Source organism: Schistocerca serialis, chromosome 7, assembly GCF_023864345.2.
Source record: "Schistocerca serialis cubense isolate TAMUIC-IGC-003099 chromosome 7, iqSchSeri2.2, whole genome shotgun sequence".
Classification (NCBI taxonomy): Eukaryota; Metazoa; Arthropoda; class Insecta; order Orthoptera; family Acrididae; genus Schistocerca; species Schistocerca serialis.
This window is the reverse complement of record NC_064644.1, coordinates 354,739,980-354,762,621: the sequence shown is the minus strand read 5'-3', so window position 1 is coordinate 354,762,621 and position 22,642 is coordinate 354,739,980. Positions and strand designations below refer to the sequence as shown.

At 39.8% G+C, this 22,642-nt stretch overlaps 1 protein-coding gene across 1 annotated transcript in view; it reads left to right on the top strand.

The window, feature by feature from the left end:
• Positions 1-22,076, top strand: part of LOC126413079 (myrosinase 1-like) — a 37,586-nt gene extending 15,510 nt beyond the window's left edge. Inside the window, exons 6-11 of the mRNA XM_050082976.1 lie at positions 1,490-1,584; positions 4,964-5,111; positions 7,467-7,615; positions 9,492-9,629; positions 18,390-18,496; positions 21,932-22,076. Coding sequence (XP_049938933.1) covers positions 1,490-1,584; positions 4,964-5,111; positions 7,467-7,615; positions 9,492-9,629; positions 18,390-18,496; positions 21,932-22,076 — 782 coding nt within the window. The remainder of the gene's footprint in view (positions 1-1,489; positions 1,585-4,963; positions 5,112-7,466; positions 7,616-9,491; positions 9,630-18,389; positions 18,497-21,931) is intronic.
• Positions 22,077-22,642: the final 566 nt, after the last annotated feature.

Sequence of the window (22,642 nt, the reverse complement as noted above, 5' to 3'; positions counted from 1 at the left end):
CAGGTGTTAATAGCATCAAGGTGTCGTCTGCGAAGTTTAAGGAAACTGGGGGTGTCTGCGATCTCCCTAGAACATGCAGGCCTGGACCTAGGACGCAGCAAAATTCAGTGAGAGACACATTCGTGAGAAATCGCAAGAAGTTAGGCTGGAATTTTCTCCGGACTGTTTCTGGTGATTTTGTCTCCTGATACCAGCGCACACATTGGAATTTCTCCTGGTGTGTGTCCATGTTGTTTTCAAATGGTGTCTGAATCGGCTGTTGTTACACCACTGGGCACTGTAACAATCTAAATAACAATAATTATGTATGTAGAAAAAACGGGAATATCTTACATGCAATTCAAGATAAAAAGTATTCAGCTGTTTGCCATATTTTATGCCTTATGATTGTTTGTCACTAGGAAAAGACTTCAGGGCCAGCCGTATTTTCCAGCGACATTGGCTTCAAAACAATTTCTTTTTCATCAGTTCAACACATCGCTCCCTGCACGTAACACGTGTAACCTACACATTTCGTGTGGACACGCCATATCTACCTCCATCCTTTTATTGTCTTGCAGTCATCAGCCTTGCGACTGGTTTGATGCGGACCACTGCAAATCTAGCACTAACATCCAACGTCCTCAATTATTTATCAGATATATTCGAGTATTTGTCTTTCCCTGTAGCTTTTACCCTCTACAGCAGGCATTGGCAATCTTTGGTAACCTGTGAGCGAGATTCACATGCTCAAGCTTGTGGACCGCCACGTTATGTGACGCAACAGCAACGCTCCTAGCGCAAAAAGCGGGAACTACAGTCCCCGTGACGACGTTAACGTTTGTGGGGTAACGCAGCCATATGAATGGTGCCTCTTTCCCGAAATGCCACGGCAATAGGTTATGCCTCAAAAGACACTTTCATTTTATGTTCACCCCGTCGTTAGATGTTTATACTTGTGTACGCGTCGTGAAATTGTTTATTTATTTAATATGTATTACAATAACTGCTTTAAACACGTATATCATCTTCACCGAATTCAGTAATTCAGTCAAGATCGCATACTCAGTGATAAAACAAAGCAGTAGGCTTTACCAGAAATATCGACCCTCAGACAATGTATCTAATAGTGCATTTTAAATACGACAGTATGCCATCTTAGGCACTGAATAACACATAAAACACTTGATAATGGCACTTCACTGAATTCAGTAATTCAGTCAAGATCGCATACTCAGTGATAAAACAAAGCAGTAGGCTTTACCAGAAATATCGACCCTCAGACAATGTATCTAATAGTGCATTTTAAATACGACAGTATGCCATCTTAGGCACTGAATAACGCATAAAACACTTGATAATGGCACTTTGAAGCCGGAATCATGATCGTGTACATGCAACACTGCAAATAAACAACAGTCTAATGGCGGCACTGACTTTAAAGAAATATATTATGACTGTGGCACATCATTATGAAGAAAAGAAAAAATATTTAATGGGGCTGTTTCAGGCAAAATCGGCATCACGCTGAACATTGATTGGTCGGAGCCCGCCACGGATTCTGCTGACGACGCAGAGGCGGCCGAAAGGTCACTACAATTTACGGTAAGCCCCCGTCTGTGGCATCGGAAACCGCTTCTTCTTATTTCTCCTTCATTATTCTTACGTTTGTTTATGCTGAATGTTAATATAGTGTCGGATTCCGTCGAGTTCAGCTACGACGTATCATCGCCTCTCTCAGTACCATATAGCAATAGGGATAGAAATGTTAAGTATAAGGTCTATGTAAAACAGTGTCACTCAACATGAAAAAAGAGGATTGTAATATATGTAAAAGTTGGACAACAAATCGGATATGTAGATACACTTAGGTTTCCTGTACATATCAGAACCTAGAAGCATATGCTTGTGAGTTGTTTCTGCTGACTACTTCTCTTGTGCCTGTAACCGCCCACAGATTCCCTATAGGAAACTTTCACCTACTTATAAGAAAACAAGATGCATAATTGGGCTACCTGTTGAACAAGTACAAAAATTAATAGTTTGTGAAGATTACAATGAATTTTTTTGAAAGATACAGACAGGAAAATTAACTGAAATCATTATTTTTGTGGTTCACTCCAATTTATGTAGTTAATATTCCAAACTGTACGCAGCAAGATAGCTGGACCCTGACTGAAACATATTTTTATATGTAGCACCCTGGTGACACAGTTAATGTCTATCCAGAAGTTAACAGACTATCTGATAATGACATACAAGTAATGGAAATTAATGATACAGGTTACACCCATGAGAACAGGCTACAAATTTTGAAGAGATATTTAAAAGAGGTGGTATGGAAAGAGCTACAGGTATAAATAGATATTAAGGTCAAATTCAATCCATTGTAAATTTGTGCCAAAATTTGAAAGCAGCTTTGCTAGACAGTTAACCAGAAAAACAAATAAGCTGTGGGTAACTAAGGGAATTAAAATGTCATGTAAGAGGAAGAGGGAAATTTACATGAAGGCTAGAATAAGGCAAGATGTGACATTACTGGCATGTTACAAAAAATTCTGTTAGATAATTGGGAAAGCCTTAAAATGTGCAGAAGTTTGCACATCCTACCAGAGATTAATACTGCAGGTAACAAGATTAGAACTGTGTGGGATATTGTCAAGTGGGAGACAGTCAATCGATGAAAAATGTACCACATCAATTTAATTAAATGACAATCTTGTGACTGACATTTCACGTGTTGCAAGTACTTTTAACAGCCGTTTTAGAAATGAGCAGGTTAAAAGTTTCACTTCAAATTGCAAGAAAATATACTACAGATGTCAATCCAAAAAACGTAAAGTAACTACAAGAAGCACCACCATCCTTCACTGAAACCAGTAGTATTATAAAATTTCTATAGAAATAGAGGCTCATATGGTGTTGATGGAATTTCAAGCAAAATTCTGAAAAGTTCTCCTGACTTAACAAGTAATGTCCTCAGTAAAATAAGTAAGATATCACATGGGTAGGGAATTTCACCCTCCAAATATTAAAAGCCTTAAATAATAAAATATCACCGGTTGGTATTTTTTAGTATCTTTCCAAAGCATTTGGTAGCGTAGACCATGCCCCACTCATAGAAAACTTAACATTTTGAGTCTTTGCACTCAACTGGTTTGAATCACACTTAACAAACCGAATGCAAAAATTGTGCTATGTAATTCAGAGAATGCTCGAGAAGGACAAGTAACTCGGGAGAAATCACAGAAGGAGTCTCACAGGATTAAATTTTAGGCCCACTCCAGTACCCTATATATGTGAATGACTTTCCCCTTGACGTTCAAGAAACGGAAACGGTACTGTTTGCAGGCAATACTAGTGTGATAATAAACCGCATTAGAGAGGAGGTAACAGAAGAGTTTGTTAACGAGGTGTCACAAAGAATTATTAACAAGTGGTTCTCTGAAAATGGACTACCCCTAAATTTTGAAGAAAGGCACTATATTCAGATCTGTTCAACAAACAGTATCAAACCGGCAATTGATATAGCACATGAACAGGGTCAGTAAATAGTGTAAAACGCTCCAAATTTTTAGGTGCACATATTGATGTGAACTGTAACTGGAAAAAGCGTATTACCAGGTTACTCACCCAATAAGTTCATCTACTTCTGCTCTTCATAGATTGCTTATCTTGTAAATGAACGAACCAACCTCCTGACGTATTTTCCTTATTTATGATCAATAATATCTTATGGCATAATTGTCTGGGACAACTCATAAATCAGAAAGAAGCTATTGACTGCACCAAAGGAGAAGAAAAAAGTTATGTTTATCTACAGTCGTTATGTAGTATCACTTAAAGGAGTCAGGCTTTTTAACTGCATCGTTACCATACATATATATTCATTAATGTAATTCGTTGAAAATAATCTATCTCAAGACGAGAAGAATAGTGAAAACAATACCTATGACACTAGGCGACAAACGACCTTATTACCGATTGTTAAATTTGTCAATGGTCCAGAAAAGAGTTCAATATCATGCAAAATTTATTTTGATCGTTTGCCTAATAGCATATAAAATCTAACATATAGGAAAGCGAGTTATGATCTAAGCTAAAACCATTTATCGTGGACTACTTCTTTTATTCCACGCACGAATATCTATTTAAAAAGTAGTATCCAGAAAAGAACTAATGTATGGGTATGAGTAGGACTAGAAAGTAATGTCTTCATTAATCCTAAAACTAATCATGTACCATGTACATCTGTAATCTATCTTAGTTCATATCATTTCGATAGAGAATCATTCAGATGATCTGTGGGACATCAAACTATATAATAACCTCTCTTTTTTGAGAGATCTTTAGGTACATCATTGAATGCATGCTATGTTTCACATTTCTTCTACACCCACCTGCTGCTCATTTAGAACTGTTCTATCACTAGCAGAGACAGAAATAATAACTATTATTCAATTTTTACCTCTTTTTATCACGATTATCTCTATTAGCCAAATATTATTTTCATTTGTTCGTATGTTTATTTATTTCTGTATATATGCCTGTATGTCTTTGAATATTCTTATAGTACCTTAAAATGAAACAGTATATCAGAACAGGACTATTTTTCTGCGCATCTGACCCCTCTGTCTATCTGTTAAAACTCTTTTGTTCTCAAGAACAGATTGCGGTACCACTGTGAAATTTTTGTCAGATACTAAGGGCCCTTGAAGATGTGGCAGCGTTAAGCTTCTGAATCAATATTATCAAAAGAAATGACTATTTATATTACATATTTTGATACACATTAACTCATCAAAGCCTGTAAGGTACTTCCTGATGACCCTACAGTCATGGAATCGAGTCGTTCGAGCACCAAATACAGGCTCATTATCAGAGATAGCACATAGCGTTAAACCAGGAACCTCAACGCTTCATTGATAGCTGAATATGTGCTAGAGGCACGTCGTGTACTAAGATACTATTCTGTACATTTCAGGGCGGCCTGTTTGCACACCCTATTTTCTCGTCGGAAGGAGACTACCCTTCAGTGGTGCGGCTGCGAGTGGATGCCAACAGCAAGGCCGAGGGCAGAGGGGTGTCCAGGCTGCCTTCCTTCACCGCTAGCGAAGTCGAGTACATCAGAGGTGGGCTTACCTGATAACTACTTCATCAACTGTTGCACTCGCTTCCTTAGTAATAAATATTGAACTGAGGTAAAAAGCGCAGGGAGACACTTCTACACAAGGAGTCTGTACTCCATGGATCTCCTAGAAATCTCAGGCGCATTTTTTCTGTCATTTCGGTAGATATACTTTATTTGATTTATGTAATATGGAGATGGATTTATTCGCTCTGTTTCATAAGACGTTCACTAACAACAGCAAACGTAGATTTGTCTCTCGCAGCAAACAAAAATTTATGTGGGGGTGGTATTTTATATGTCCATTCACTTGAACAATCACATAGCAGCGTAGTGCTTTATGTGGTTTACTGTATGTGTTCACTGCGACAGCAACGACTGGGAAGCAAGCGTTGCTTCAAAGCGATAAAGAGACCGTATGGCGAATGCCGGCACGCGAGCCAGGGCAGACTGCATTCAGTAACAGTTTATCGACATATTTTGTCTTTAGGATATGCATTTAAGTTTTCATGGTTCTTATTTTCGTTTTCATCAAATATTAACAAGGAAAGTTTCAAAATCCTGTCAGCCATAAACAGTACTGATACTGCCTACAACATATTTCCATAGAGACAACAAACACTTCTTCGCGGATCTGCCTTCACTTCTGGAAAATCGCTGAAGCAATGTCGACACCACTGTAGAATGTGCGACCACGTAGTGTGTCTTCCGTCATTGGGAACAGCTGGTGGGAGATTTCATTCGAAAAGCTGTGGCGGCGACCTAAAGTGGAGTAGTGGGGTGGAAATGACACAGTAAATGACAATGGGATAATGTTAGTGGATATGTGTGAGACATTGTCCTTGAAGATGTTAAATGGTTTCTTTGCCCGCAAGCAGAAGTATCAATAATAGACTATTACTCAATATAAAAATTCCAGAGATGCAGAATGTGGCCCGACCACTTCCTTTTACGTACATCATGGTAGTAACATCCAAGGGCCAAAGTAAATTAAAGAGCGAAATATTCCCACCAGGGCTGTGGACACAATGACATACAACTTAGACAGCTTGAAACAAGAGTCTGTACAATTTATTTACAAATTATGGTTGTCAAAAAACTCAGGCACTTAGAAGAAGGAACGGCGGAGCATAAGTATCAAGGAATTAAAAAATGCATATGTGAAGCGGCATTTAATTTCTGGGGAGGCAAGAAGTAGAAAGAAAGTGGCGACCATAATAGTGGACTCACAGCGTTGAAGCAAACCTAAAAAAGATGTTCTACAACAAATGGTTGAGATCATGGGACAAACACGATAGTTAGAATGAACAGAGAAGTAAAAAACGACCTCTGCAAAAGGAAAAATGAAATATGTGAGGGAAAATGGGAAATACGAGGTAGCTGGTCAATGAATGGCGGACGGGACACAAAAGTGTCAACGTGGCGGCAGCATGGAATATGGTTCCAGGGCTAAGGAAAAAAGTGAAACAAAGAACAAAACTGCCGGTTATGTCTGGTAAAGTGGAAGAAGCATTTTATAGGCTTTCTAGCCTAAGAAAGGACGGTGAAGAGGCAGAGAAAATAAGTACGAAAAATGTACAGAAGGCGGCTACACAAATTAAAATTAGGATATCACCATGGCCTCGAAATTTACCAGTAGAATTAGTGAGGAATGCCCCACGTATTCTGTGTGAACATATAAGCAAGATGAATGTATATGGCATAGGGAGGAAATTTAAGCAAGCATATCTAAGCCCCATATATAAACATGAAAGCAAGAAAGCATATTTACCACACTGCGAGATTAAAGTGACACCATTTGCAGTCATATCGGTAAACAACAGTTGTGCACCACATCTTCAAGTCCGAACTACATCACCTCGTCTGGTATCTACTATCTCTCACAACATATCTAAAAATTAACTGTCAAAAAATGTGATAAACCGCACACTGGAGCTCATGATTTCAGTATAGCTTGTCTTTAGCTATACATCATTGAAATGCCTTTAGAATTTTGCCAGCAGAATTCATATCAACTTTACACAACAATAATTGATATAATAGTATCTCTCTACTGACAATACAGTCATTAGACACGTTTCAGTTCATCGAATACACAAGCATTAACAGAGGTCAGCATTATGTCTACTGAAATTGGCTATTTGGATTGCATAATGTGGAGATACAGTCAGTCAAAACAAATGCTTCTTATCACACGTCTCGTGCAACGCCCATAGTCAGAAGAAAACACCAGTTGGTTTCCAGTTACAAACAAAATGAGTATTAAACTGAAAATATGTTTCAGATATCTTCACAACGGTGCATAGTGAATGCAGGTGAAGAAACTAAACTTGTGGTATGAACTGTTGTTATTTTACAGGAACATCTGACTTTTTCGGGCTGAATCACTACACAAGCTGGTACGTGGCTGACGGAGTCGAGGGCACAGTTCCCTCCAAGACGTATGACTCAGGAACCATCACCACCCCCATGACAGAGTATCCACTAACGTATTCTGCTTGGCTCAGGGTAAGTAGGTGACACCATAACTCCTGTAGAGATTCGGTTTAAACATGGTCAACATACACTCTCTCATGATATATCTTTCGATTATTTTTATAACTAGGTCGTGTTTTTCCATGTAAAATATAGTTGAAGTACTTAGATAATCGCTTGGGGAAGTATAAATCTGAAACTGTCAGGTCCCCGATATCCCGTTTATATGAGGTGTTTAAAAATGTTTCGCATATTGTCACTAGACGCGGTACTGGTCAAAACTAGAAGATAAGTTCCTATTGAGGTATGGAGCGTTTTATTTGTGATGAGTGTTGTGCAGTATTCAGGGGTGTAGACCGTCTGTTTGCAGTTCATTGGACATATCTCAAAGGTTGTAATTTTCAGGACACTGATGTTGTTGTTGATTGAAGTCACGGCAGTACAACGATTTGCTACATCACTCAGCTGAGATTGTGCTGCCGTGCTCTGCATTAGGAGAACAAGATTAGTGATCCCGTGCAGTGTGAACAAACTGCACTGTTATCATTTCTATTGATACTTTCTATCCCACGAGGGCAATAGCAGACATCGTAATCTGTTATGAGTGATCCTCATTTTCTACGGATCGCGCGACAGTACCTCGTCGTAACGTTACGTGGATGTATCCCCTCCCTGTTCAATGGACCTGAAGCCGTTGAATTTCTTGCTAGGGAGATACTTAAAGATATTGATGTGCTCTCAACCCATAGACGATGTGTAAAAGTTACAAGAGCAAGTGATCAATGCATGTGACGCAATCCGAATGGAACGAGGTGTTTAAGAGTGGGTGATTTACTGCGAAAAATTGCTGAACGATGTGCCAAGATGCAGCACTGCGTATCTAATTCTACGAACAGACAGATGGGAAAGAGAGGACAAATTAGTCCACGCCAGACATCCCACGGGAGGAACTTGTCCTCTAGTTTTGGACAACATACTACCTTGTTTAGGAATATGGGACACTTTTTAAAATTACCTTACATGTAACATGAGCAGTTCTGATGTTATCACAGTTACCTGATACACCCCCCAAAGTGAAAGTTTGTCTGCGGATGCTTCTCCGTCCAGTATAGCTTGTTGTGCTTTGCGAGTCAAGACTTGTTTACCTGACTTAATATACTTTTCGTTCACAAATAATCGAATGTCTTCCTACGGAGAGTTTCTGAAGCATCTTCTGAACATCTTCCGAACTAAATATGCATAATGCTTACTTTTTACATTATGCGCCCAATTTATCACCAGTAGATCATTTAGCATCTCCATTTCATAACAAATTAGTGTATTTGTGCTATTAACTTCGAGCTTTCCCTCCAAGTAGCAAAATGAAATGTCTTTTTACCAGTTAGCATACAAAACGAAAACCCTGGACGTATTTTAAATTAAACAAACGTTACTAACGTTCTAGATCTTTATTCTTTATATTTACATATCTTAATACAGTCCCAGCTTGGCCCCAACCGATTTCCATCTGTTTCCTAAACTTAAAGAACCTTCGCGTACTTCACTTTAATAGTGACCAAGAGCTACAAGAAGAGGTAAGATTGTGGTTCTGCCAAAAAAGTCAAACATTCTACAATGACGGTATCAATAATCTGATCTGTCTTTGGGAAAAATGTCGTCGTTGTGATGGTGACTATGTTGAGAAATAAATAAGTAGCCGTGAAGAATAAAGATGTAGAATGTTAATAATGTTTGTTTTATTTTAAAAGCTCTTGATGTGTAACTAGCTACTATGTGTTCAGTATCTCCTTACAAAATTCGTTTAACTCATGAGATATACAAACTGTGTGCCATGGTGATATGTCATACATGGCTTGTACATCAAATGGCAGTCATAAAACAAAAATCTAACTAATCTCAATTTTTGCAGGTGATTCCGTCTGGTATCCGTAAGATAGTCAACTGGGTGTCGAAGACATACCCGGGTCACCCAATCCTCATCACAGAGAACGGCTGCAGTGACGATGGATCTACTCTAGATGACCAGCAGCGCATCGAATACTACACGGTAGGTTCTAGCCAGCGCCATCTTATTGTTTGTCGCCAATTCTAAAGGACGAACCCGTACTCAGTCGGCTAGTTTCGAAGCTTGATAGAGGCGTGTATGTGAGAAGAGGGAACGATGTTACACGAACATAGCCGCGAGTAGCGGAAGGGTTCACTCACATGTCTGCTTTCAGGAGCGAAAGACCTTTTTTACTGCGTGCTCTTCACTGCACCAACTGTTCGGTGATAAAGTGATTTCGAGAAGAAAGAAAGCAGATACTACCAACTTGATGCACAGGAGACGTGAATGTATGAACGGAATCAACCTCTTTTTGACATCATAAGTATCGATTATCACAACAGGAGGAAATTTCTTTCAGCATGAAACAAAATCTGCTGTACTTTAAAACAGTCGAATTTGCAACAGTAGTGGAGCAATTTAGGGAAAACTATGTGCGCATATTTCAAGTCAGCGCCTTATTTTTCATGAAAACGTCCGGAGAAAATCGCAACACTTCTTTCCTATTAATATGTATTTTAATTACCAGTTTCATTAACACGACTGTTGCACAGAATACTACAATGGTTGCAAAATAGACAAATCACAAGTTTGGACTGACGCTGGGCGGGACGCTGTATGCTTCTATGGCTCAGAAATAAAATCACTTGTGCTTTATTTTTTCTTTCTCTTTATTTTCCAATGCTGCCTAGCTCTCGAATTCACTCGGCACTGTAATTTTTTGTATTCATTTCGACGCGAGCTTTCCTATGACTTGCGTTTTCTGTAATTCTGAGACGACATCATTACTTTGTAATTTTCAATTTAATACCGATTTTCTCTTACATACTGAAAAAAAAGAAACGTTACATTAATAGTATGCCGAGAAAGGCATGACTTTGAGACCTCAGAGAGATGTGGTGCTGTTAGTGAGGATGTTTACGTACTTAAAGTGAGGTTTTTTGTGATACTTCATTTTCTGATTATTTACTGCACCAGCTTAATTCACGTACCACTAAAACGATGTGTGCAATAAGTGTTAGTGTCTGTGGTGTTGAGAATAAACTGAAATTATAGAAAGTGAACTAAGCTCCAGGACCCTATGGCTTCCTTGTCAGATTCTGTACTAAACTTGCGGCTGAGTCAGCCTCTCTTCTAACTACAATACGTCGTAGATTCCTAAAAGAAAAAACCGTGCCCAGTTCTCGGGAAGAAACACAGATCATAGTCATATACAAGAAAGGTAGTGTCTGCAGCTCGTGGTCTAGTGGCTAGCGCTGCTGCCTCTGGATCACGAGGTCCCGAACTTGATTCCCGGCCGGGTTGGGGATTTTCTCTGCCCGGGGACTGGGTGTTTATGTTGCCCTCATCATTTCATCATCATCATTCGTGACTGTGGCTAGACTGGATCGTGTAAAAACTGCACTGAGAAAAATTGGGACTTTGTACGGGCGCTGATGGCTGCGCAGTTGAGCGCCCCACAAATCAGTCATCATCAAGAAGGGTAGTAAAAGTGATCCACCAAACTACTGTGCAATATTCTTGGTATCGCTTTGTTGTAGAATCTTAGAACGTATTCTGAGCTCGAACATAATGAAGTATCTTGAACAGAATGATGTCCTCACTATCAATCAGCATCGATCATGTGAAACCTAACTCGCAGTTTTCTCACATAACATACTGATAGCTTTGGATCAAGGCAACCACGTAGATGCAGTGTTTCTTTATTTTCGAAAAGACTTTGATTCAAGCTTATTGTCAAAAGCACGATCATGTGGGGTATCAAGTGAAATTTGCGACTAGATTGAGAACTTTTTATAGGGAGGACACATGGATCGAGTGTATTGTATTGTGTTAAACCGGGGACCTAGAAACGACGGAGAGACTTCGTCCCGCAGTAGCCCTCAGTGGTTCAGAACACCACCACACGTCACAGCAGACCACACACCCCACCGCCACCCCACACCGAACCCAGGATTATTGTTCGGATCAGCCCCCAGTGTACCCCCTCAGGAATGTATCCGTATCACACAAGTGTAACTCCAAATGTTGGCGTGGTAGGGTAATGGCGGTCTGTGTACGTGGGTGCCTGAGCAGCGATCGCCGACACAGTGTAATTGAGGCGGAATAAAGGGAACCAGCCCGCATTCGCCGAGGCAAATGGAAAACTGCCTTAAAAGCCATCCACAGGCCGGCCAGCACACCGGACCTCGACACTAATCCGTCGGGCGGATTCGTGCCGGGCACCGGCACGCCTTCCCACCCGGAAAGCAGCACAATAGACCGTGCGGCTAGCTGGGCGCGTGAAGATCGAGAGCATTATCAGATGCAGAAATGACTTCAGGCATGCCCCAGTTAGTTTGTTGGAACCCTTGCCGTTCATGCTGCATATTAATGACATTGCAGACATATTGATGGTAGCCTCGGGCTTCTTGCAGATGATGCAGTTACCTGTATGAGGTACAGTCTGAAAAGACACTGCGCGAGTATTCGGTCAGATCTCGATAAAATTTAAAAGTTGTGCAAAGATTGGCAACTTGCCTTAAACGTTCAGAAATGTAAAGTTGAGCACTCCACAAAACGAAACAACTAAGTATCCCATGATAATAATATCAGTGAGTCACTGCTGGAATCGGCCAACTCATACAATTATCTGGATGTAACACTTCGTAGGGATATGGTATGGAATGATCACATACGCTCATTCGTGGGTAAAGCAAGTGGTAGACTTAGGTGTATTGGTAGTATACTGGGAAGTGCAATCAGTGCATAAAGGAGATTGCTTACTAGTCAGTCGTGCTACCGGTCCTATAACATTGGTCAAGCTTTGGGACCCACACCAGATAGAAGTAATAGGGGATACTGAACGTATACAGAGAAGGCCAGCACGAATGGTCACAGGTATTTTTCATACGTGGGAGACTGTCACAGAGATAACGAAGAAACTGAGCTGGAAGACTCTTCAAGATAAACCTATCACGAGGAAGTATACTAACGAAGTTTCTAAAATTGCTTTTGAATGATGAGTCTAGGAATATACTGCAATCCCATACGTATGACTCACATAGGGATCATGAGACAAGATCCGAATAATTACTGCACTCACAGAGGTATTCTTGCAATCATTCTTCAGGGGCGTCATGCGTGAATAGGACGGGAAGAAACCCTAATAACTGGTAATAACTGGTACAGTGGGACGTGCACTCTGACTTGCTCATCACGGTGGTTTGCAGAGAACAGATCTAGATGTAGATGTAGACTTGCTTGACAAATAGGGGCAATGTGTCTGCTGTACAGCGAAGATGACATTTTCGAAGAAACACAACCAATTTTGTGTAGGGTCAAATAGCTATTTATTTATGTCTAATGAAATCTGATGTCCTTATTACGTTCAGTGATACGGCCTCCAAGAGCAATACTTTCTGAAGCAGTGTCACTATTTTTCCCACCTACGTACTCATTAAAAAAATTCTAAAATAACTATTTTCCTTTTGTATCAGTCATTGTCTTGGCGTAACATGCAGCTGCCGTGGAGAAGCCAATTAGTGCTGACTTTCCTTCATCACTCTTTGAGCGCAAAACTGATGTACGTTTTGTGGCGCGTCTAACCGCCTTAAAATTTTCCTGTAGGTTTTAGCGCGCGCTTTGTTGCGCTATTCAAAGAACTTGTAAACGGGCATTTCAAATTCACATTTGCTGCAGAAAGTATGGCCTAGCGACAGATCTTTTCCGCAAAACTGTAACGTAGTTGGGTGACTTTTCCAAATATGAATTTAGATCACCGGTTTATTCCTCGAGATAGCCTCTACATTCCCTCGACGTTTGTTAGTGGAGTTTGGGTTCACACGTTATACAGACGCTCGTCATATTCCTTTTACAATATTCTCAGTCACGTTAACAGCTATCCAGTATCCATGAATCAGTGGCTATGTTACTGGTAATGAACGTAATCTGAGAAATAGAGACCTTTGATGTATATATGTATGTCTAATGAAATTATTATCTAGCTGAATTAAATTCATTGAAATGAAATCAGTGGAATCGATGGCGGTGAATTCAACAAAATGCGTTGACACAAAGCACCATTAGTTAAATATATCCTGAAATGCTGATTCTGTAATTGAATGAAAACGCAGTTAGAAACAAAAAGACACGTCAAACAGAGATTCGAACGTTTATCTCGTGCTTGCTGCTAACACTCGTCTTAACCACCAGGTCTTCAAATTATCAGTGTCTCTGCTGTTTCCTCCTAATAATTTCTAATTTTAAGAGACACTGGGTGTGTGGCAATAATCTGTCTGGGGTCTAAACATGGTGAACGCCTGCGGCTTATCCCATCAGATCGATATACATACCAGCTGGATTACAATTTATGAGATGATATGAACGGAATCAGTGAGATCCAAACCAATGAAATGTTATGACTTGAAATTGTATCAACGCTGTGGGCAGTCGCGTTATCGTTTAGGAGATTAACAGTAGATCAGTGTTCGATTCGTAGTCTGTGATATACTGCGACTTTTCTTTCATGATGAAATATTCTTTACATTGGAAGTTCAGCATTCCCCAACATTTTTTATGGTGAGAATTGGCAGTAGATTCTACCAGGTAAACTACGCAAAACACAGCAAAGCAAAGCCATCGTTGCATAATATTTGTATAACGAATAGGTGATTAGGTGATAAAAAAATTGTAATCATGACTGGAAATCAAAATTGTTCCCGCAGGGCCATTGTTTAGTTCTGCTCGAAATTGAATTGTATTAAATTTGCTATCACACGATTTATTGCTGTCCGGGAAAATAGTAGCGTTATTTCTGTGCCACTAGGTGTTCCAACTTGCATATTAAAATTTAATCATACTCCGTACTTTGATCTCCTGTTACCCTCACGAAATTAATTCAGGTTTCATTTTGTTTTATACTGTCAACTACATTACAATAAACGTGGTAATATGTCATAACAGCAGCTTATTCACATATGCGTGTTCTACTTCAAGAATTAAGAGTAATGAAAATGACATACAGTGAGCATATTTCATAACATATTGAATAAAAACCGTAACTGAAAGTTATTTTACATCAGATAATTTCATAACTTAATGCACAATCTGTAATCCCTACAAATGAAAAACTGTACTGAACTTCCATAAAAAATTAGACGTTTTGTACTATGCCCCACGTTTTCTTCTTTTTGACACATTTTTTGACTGTAAATTTCTCTGTGATCGCATTCAACGTGAAACGTGATAGTTGCACGGTAACAACATCTCTGACGAACAGCGCCGTTTCACTGTTATTCTCCCGTAGCTTGGAAAGCTCCGCGGTACGTAATGAGATATGTACACAACGGAAAAATGACATAGCTTTCCAATAAAATTCAACTGACTGACAATATTGAATGCGTTCGTCCCTTATCCGCAAATGATATTTGAGGAAAAAAAAAAAAAAAAAGACACAGAGAGAGAAAGTTCATCATGTGTACATATCTAGCTGTAAACACAACAAGCAGCTATCTGAATCTACGTTATGAAAGCGTAATATGCACCGCTACTTGAACATGGATTTTACACGATGTATTAAACATTAAAGAATAGAGCGTAATTTGCGATCATCATAGATCCATGTAGCTGTCCCCGTTTCAATTTGTAATTTCAGTAATAGAGTTCATTTTAGCACACATATGCTGCAGAACGAATGTTTCATCCCCGAACAGAAAATCTTAAACAGAAGCAAAGTTTTCTCGATGTCATAAAAGAAAACACCATGGGGTACTAGAGAACATTAGCAGAATTCTGGAAGAAGATGAAATTTCTGCCACAGATGGGTCAATAGGCCCCAACCGACCGCTGTGTCAGACTCAGCCAATGGCTTCATCGAGATGCGGTATGAAGGCCCACCCTTTCTGCCGTTCTCCGGATTGCAGACCTAGTGACGCAACTTTTCATGCAAGTAGCTGATCGGTTGGTGACACAATGCACGTTATCTCATTCCTACCACCAAGAAAAGGATCTGGGCTAGTAGCGGGCAACGAACTTGGGCCCCCCAAACGACAGTCAGCCACTCGGGTCACTCAGCGACACCGGCTGACATTCAGAGTAAAGGGAGAGACACTCTGACCGAGATAACTATTTTTCTTGAAGTATAATACCATGCCGCCGAATTTTAACACGGAAACCAACACTTTTCGGTACCATTTTTGACATTCTTCGGTTTACACTTTCGTCGGGCCGAGAACAGTCTGTTATGTTGCTTGAAATAGAGACCCAGTCACTTACGACGGTTGGTAAGAAACGCTGTTCGCAAGCGCAACTTTGTAAATAGTTTTGTATTGTCAACTATAAACTGTTGACGATGATTAAAAATGTATGGTATTTTCGAGCTTATGAGCGGCTAAACATAAACATGGAAAGTCTGCTTTGCAAGATTGGTTGATAATGTTCCCATAACAAGACCAACCAAAATAACTAAGTTTCACCGACAATATCAGCCAATTACTTGCTACCTACGTTACCTTCAACGCTCAGAACAACATGCTGCGAAATATAGGCCTACGAAACTAGCTAATTTTGGGAATTGTTACCCAGTCAGACTTTACTATTTACGGCAAAATATTATTCAGGTATGAAATTAGGAAAGAATTGGTGGGATCTGTAGGATGCAATTCAGATAGATCTAAAAAAGTACACTTATTCGCAATTGGAAAAACTTTAACAGCAAGGTGTTTAAAATACATAAGAAGTTTACCAGCCGAATACAAGATCAACAAAGAAGCATGAATGGTGGCCGCTATTTTCATCGACAGGATTGTCAGTTTGTGTACGCAAGAAAACATCTGCCCCCCCCCCCCCCAAACTGATCTAGAGGTAGCGTATTGACTACTAATCAAGAGACCACTGTCTTTGATTCCGATTCGGCAACTGCTTAAATTTTGAGTAAGAATCATCAGTAATGATGGCCGAAGATTCCCTGCATAAGCAGTCACTCTCTTTCTGCCAACAGCCTTGTCAAAGAGGGTGGAGGAACGGAGTGGGTCAGGGTACTCTCCTCTCCTAGATTTGGGAGACTGTCCCTGAAAGGCCGAAGAATCTGCAGTTATCAACGGCATGAGGATGCAGAAAGCATTGGAAACCACTACATAAAAGACACAGGAGAATGGACCTGTAACTGAAACAGTGTGAAGATGATCTCTCCATTGGAAATAGATTCCGGATTAGTCCCCCCATACGGATATCAGAGAGGGGTCTGTCAAGGGGAAGGTGACCATGAGAAAAAGATGAAATGTCAGAAGTTTGAACGTGATAGAAAAGCTGTAAAATTTGAAAAGGCAAATACAAAGGCTCAATCTTGATATAATGGGGATCAATGAAGTTAAATGGAACAAAAGATAAGGCCTCCTGGTCACATGAATGTAGGATAACAGCAACAGTAACGGACAATAGTATAGAGGGAGTGTGACTGGTTATGAAGAGGAAATTAGGGCAGAGAGTGAGCTGCTGTTAACAGTCCAGTGATAGGGTATTCCTCGTCAAATATGACAGCAAATTAACTCCACCAACGGTAGCTGAGGTATACTCGTGTATCCCGATATCAAAAGCAGAAGATGGAGAGATAGAGAAAGTATATGACGGTACTGAAGGGGTAATTCAGAGCATAAAAGGATATGAAAATCTAATAGTCGTCGGAGGGGAAGGAGTAGAATAAAATTAGGGGAAAATGTGGGAACTGTGGTAAAGAATACCAGAGTAGGCAATTCAGTTTAAGAGGAGTCAGCACCCATAAAAAGGGTAATCATAAATGTGGGAGAGATAAACATAGGTAATAGGGAAGTAACTGCGAAGAATCCTTTGGTAAGGAAAGAAATATTTCATTTGACGTACTGCAGAAGGAAGCATAAAAACGCTCAGGAAAAGACAGCAATACAGCAATAGAAATCCCTTATAAACAAAATCGTATGGTAATGAATCATGGTCAATGGGAAAACCGCAGCAGAGGAGAAACGAAGCATCTGAGATGTGGTGCTTCAGATGAAGTTGAAAATTTCGTGAACTGATAAGGAATGAGGAGCCCCAACCGCAGAATCGGCGAGGGAATATGGATAATACGGAGAAGGAGGAGGGTCAGGATTATGGGACATGTATTAAGGCATCAGGGAATAACTCATCGTACTTCAGGGAAATGTAGAGGGAAAAATTTTATAGGAAGATAGAGATTTGAATAAATCAAGCAAATAACTAACGACGTAGGTTGCAAGTGCCTACTCCCGGAGGAAGATGGTTGCGCAGGAGACTGACGACAAAATCCTTTACAGGTACACTGCTCTTTACTAGAACGGTTCCAACAAATCTTATATTCACTTCCCATAATATACTAGGGAACGGGTGTAATGATGTCGGGTTTGGGAATAAAAGACAGTGCAGCTTGATCAGAGGCATTCCCGTGTCTCTAAAGGTCTCGTCGATTCTAATGGAAGCCACTATATGTGTCGCCTAACAGCTTAAACAACTGGCCCATTGCGTACTCCAAGTACAACGATTTCGTATTTCTATCACATGTACACGTACTGAGCCAGCACATAGTGTCAAGTTTACATCATCACAGGACTAATGTAACCAGAGTTCTTGTTATCCGTAAAAAAAGCTCTAAAATACTTTTAAATCGACTTAACAAGTGGCAACGTATCTACTGGAAAAACACTGTGGTGATAGTTGTGAGGAAAGAGTAAATCTATGACTGGTACATGAGGTTCACTTACGTGTTTCTCATTAAACTGTTGTGTTCTACAGGGCTACCTCAGCGAAGTGGTAAAGGCCATTAACGTGGACGGAGTGGACGTGATCGGCTACAGCGCTTGGTCCATCATCGATAACCTCGAGTGGATGGCCGGATACACGTAAGTATACGTCGTTGTTCGGGCAAGGGCGGCTGAGCTCACGTTGTATTAGCGCACGCTTGAGTCTGCGCAGCTAAGTGGCGAGGGACGCTCTGCGGAAGCACTCATAGGCCGCACTTTGTCTAATGGACATCATAAATACGTACGTTTTAAATAAGTGAAATGGCCTCACCGCCACTGCCGTCAATTGCTTGAGAGGCACGGTGCAGACTGGCCTCTCAACACAAGGTCACATCAGCGGACTCCAGTGGTTGGTGCTTGGTTGCCCTGCTAAAAGTTCATTTTTTAATACGGTTGCATCTCTAAACCAGCGCAGTACTTACAACAATAAACCTGTACGTACATTGTCCTTAAGAGGAAACAGAGTGCCCTATATCGGCTACATTAAATTTTGTTGCTTGGATCCCCTGTACTTCAGAAATCGGTGTAGCAATGCCATGAAACGTTTATAGGACATTACACATTATGTTGTTAGTCTACTGAACAAAACTCGCTGTATTTAAGCCTCTGGTTTGGGAAATACTATTTTCAAGTACACGATTAAAATTATGTATCATTTTCCGTCCTTTCTTCAAATTAATTGTAGTTATACTTAACATTTTTTTTTCAGCAGACTCATATGCATAAACACTGTTCTTCTTATTACAGCAATTTATTCGCCCAGATCGCACAAAGATACACGATGATTACTAGTTTCAAGTAAATTAAATCGGCATCATCAGATCATTTGTATATAAAATATTTTTACAGGATCAATCAGTTTCGTCGGCTGTTTACATTAAATTGATACAACTAACAAGAGGACATTCCACGGTAACATCGCTCGTGTACTGTCAGAGAATAGCTGTGGTGACATGTGCACAGTCATTACAAAAAAGATGCATGAGACGTGTATTGATTGATTTCATGTTGTGTCCTTGTTGACATGCGATACGAAAGAAGGTAGCAACATGAAAACACTTTACACACGCCTCATGTTTCTTATTTCTAATGACTGTGCACATGACAGCACAGCGATTCTCTTATTGTATGACGAGAGACGGTACTATGGAATGTGGTCTCTATAACTTGTGTCTAGTTAATGTGAACAATCGAAAAATGGATTGGCCCTGTAATTATTTTTTCTGTCTGAAGATGGCCATTTAATTTCGCTGAAACCAATAATCACTGTTTGTATTATGCAATCTGGGAGAATAAACTTCTATAGTAAGGAAAACAACCATTTTTAGATTCTGAGACAGCCTCCGAAAGAGCTGATAATGTCAGTTACTCATCATTATATGTATGTTAAAGTTCCTGAAATACTCTGCTCCAACTGGTTTCTAAGATGTAGGGAACAATACCACTGAAAAAGTAAATTTTCAGAAACAGCTTTTAATGTCTGAAGTGCCTAAAACTTACTTAATATGTATTTTATTTTCTAATTTTTGCTGACACAGGAGTACCCGCAACCACATTGTGTCCAATCCTTTTCACCATTTTCCACCGTTGTCATTATTTTCCCTGCTGTGGCCTCCTTAATAGCCATTGTGTTGCTTACTGTCCTTTATCGATGTGAACATTGCCCATATCTTTATTTCCTCTGATGCATTTTACTCCAGTATTAATTACCATATGATGTTGTCAGCTGATCCTGTCAATGCTGCCATAATTAAAAGCAACTGCAGCATCATAGATCCGCCCCCCCCCCCCCCAAACTATTTGGGTGTCTTCCTTCCAACAAAAATATTATTTGGTTTGCCGGTCAATATATGAGATTCTTGGAAGATTCATTTGGATTCTGGGGCTTTATGGCTTCCAAGTTCGTGGAGGAAGGTAGTCCATAGTGCCTGCTTCGTTTTGAAGAAATTATCTGTGCTATTTCTACGGAGTATGCCTTAGTATTTTTGTAGTTCATCAATAATTCTGTCTGTCAGCCTACGCCTTAAGGTTTCAGCATCAGACAGTTTCTTATTTCTAAAGCTTATACTACGAAAAGCTATGGTACTACTACCAACAGGAAGAACGTACTTTTGTCTTTGTAATATTGCAATCCACAGCTTCCTACAAAATATAAAAAATAAAAAATGATCCACTATATTGGATTTCTAAGAAAAATACGTAAAATTTAATAACATATTAAATAGATGAAGACTATGTTCTAAAGGACAAATAAAATACTTACATTGGAAGTTAATAATTGATTTATATATCATTTGGATAAGAAAATTGACAATTTTTTTCGGGATTAAAATCAAAAAATGTAAAAATACGTTTCCGTTCTAACTTCTCTTTAACAAATGTCTGCAATTAGCCAGAGTCATACGGTAGAGATCGCTCACTTTTCGTAAACTGTTTAAAAAGGAAACTGCACTTCTCACGACTCTAACAGTTTGTGTTCCCTTTATCGGAAACTTCTTCATCAAAATTCTTTTGACCACAGGAAATCACTATGTACGGCGTATGTGTAATGGAAATAAAACAAAACCTGCACTTTTACTGCAGTTCAAAAGCGCGCACTGTCTCTCCTATTGCCAATGGGACAATACAGCTTATTACACAGTCTGTCTAGATGACTCGATGGGTTATTGCAAGCTTAGACTGTGCACGTATTGTCACTGTAGAACAAAAAGCGTTGTCAGCAGACCGACGTCATTCGAACATTCGATGGCTATCGGTAAAACGTACTTCCATAAAATTTCCTCTTCACCCTTATCAGTGTGCTATTGTTGTTCGGGTGCAGTCCGTACCAGCGCTCGGTTCAAAATCTGTCATTTAGTATGCAAACAGATCCACAAGTAATGATAAACATGGCAGACATAATTACCTAAAAATCGTGTAATATGTTGCTTCATTTATAGTAAGAACAACTTACATACGGTCCACTGTGTAGTTCAATCCGTGTTAGCTGCTTGTCAATAAATCGTTTTTTCCGAGGTCATTCATAATGTTCGAACACAGCAAATGTTGGCCCTATCTCCCTCTTCTGACATCAGTTAATAGTTAAGAAGAGGAAAATAAAATGTTCATTCGAGTGAGCTGTGACTGAATGAAGCTTTCTGTGATGATTATTCTCCCAATGAGTTGCAGAATATTTCATCCGCCACGATTATTTGTAATGACTGGCAATATTTTGTGTTGTTCCTTATATCTAGGTAGCTCTCGTAACACAAGACACAAGTGTTTCAATCTTCCCTAACTGATGACTGTAGCCTTACGGACTTTTTCCGTGCTGGATTTTATGTTATCTTCTTACAGAAGGTACCGAACATGAATTTCTGAACAACCGCGATAGAGGCTTACTGTACTGTTACTAGCGTTGCTCACAAAGATGTGGATTACACCGTGTGAAAAGGCAACAGATCGTATAAATCCCGTATCAGAATATGATGGCGATGTCCATAGTGACTTTTACATTATGTTTCCAGTTTGTAAAATACCATATCTATTTTTCAGGAATCACTTTGGTGTCTTCCGCGTGGATTATGACGACCCAGACCGTCCCAGGACCGCTAAAGCATCAGCAAGTGTCCTGAAGAAGATCTACGAATCTAACTCGGTGCCGCTGGAATATTTCACCCCTGATTCCTCTAGCACTTAACTTCCTCGTTCCATATATTGTACATAGATAAATAAATTCCAATGCAGCAGTAAAATGTGTATAACTTATGTCGAAAGTAACCACACACCAGTCCTAAAAGTGTGATTCCTACAACATATCCTTCTTCTGAAACGAAAAGATTCTGTTATGTATCTCTCTCGGCACTGCCTATCCCATTACGCATGCAGAAACACCCTTGTGTGTGTGGGCGCGCGCGCGTGTGTGTGTGTGTGTGTGTGTGTGTGTGTGTGTGTGTGTGTGTACACGTGTCTGTTTATCAGTCAAGCGCTATACCCTGTGACCGGTTCCGAGATTAGTTTACATACTCGTATTTGTTTCCATGGTTGAACACTTTCACTTGAAAAAATACATTCCCCTGACCAGTGAATGAATGAAGTAATGACAACCCACATGGAAAGATATGGATAAGAAAAAGAACATTAAAAGGACCAATTACTATGCCCGTCTGCATTGAAAGTATAAAAAAAATGAAAATATGTTTGACGAAAAAAAACAAGTGACAAATTCAATCTTTCTGTGAGCTATGCGTCTTTCAAAGTTGGAAT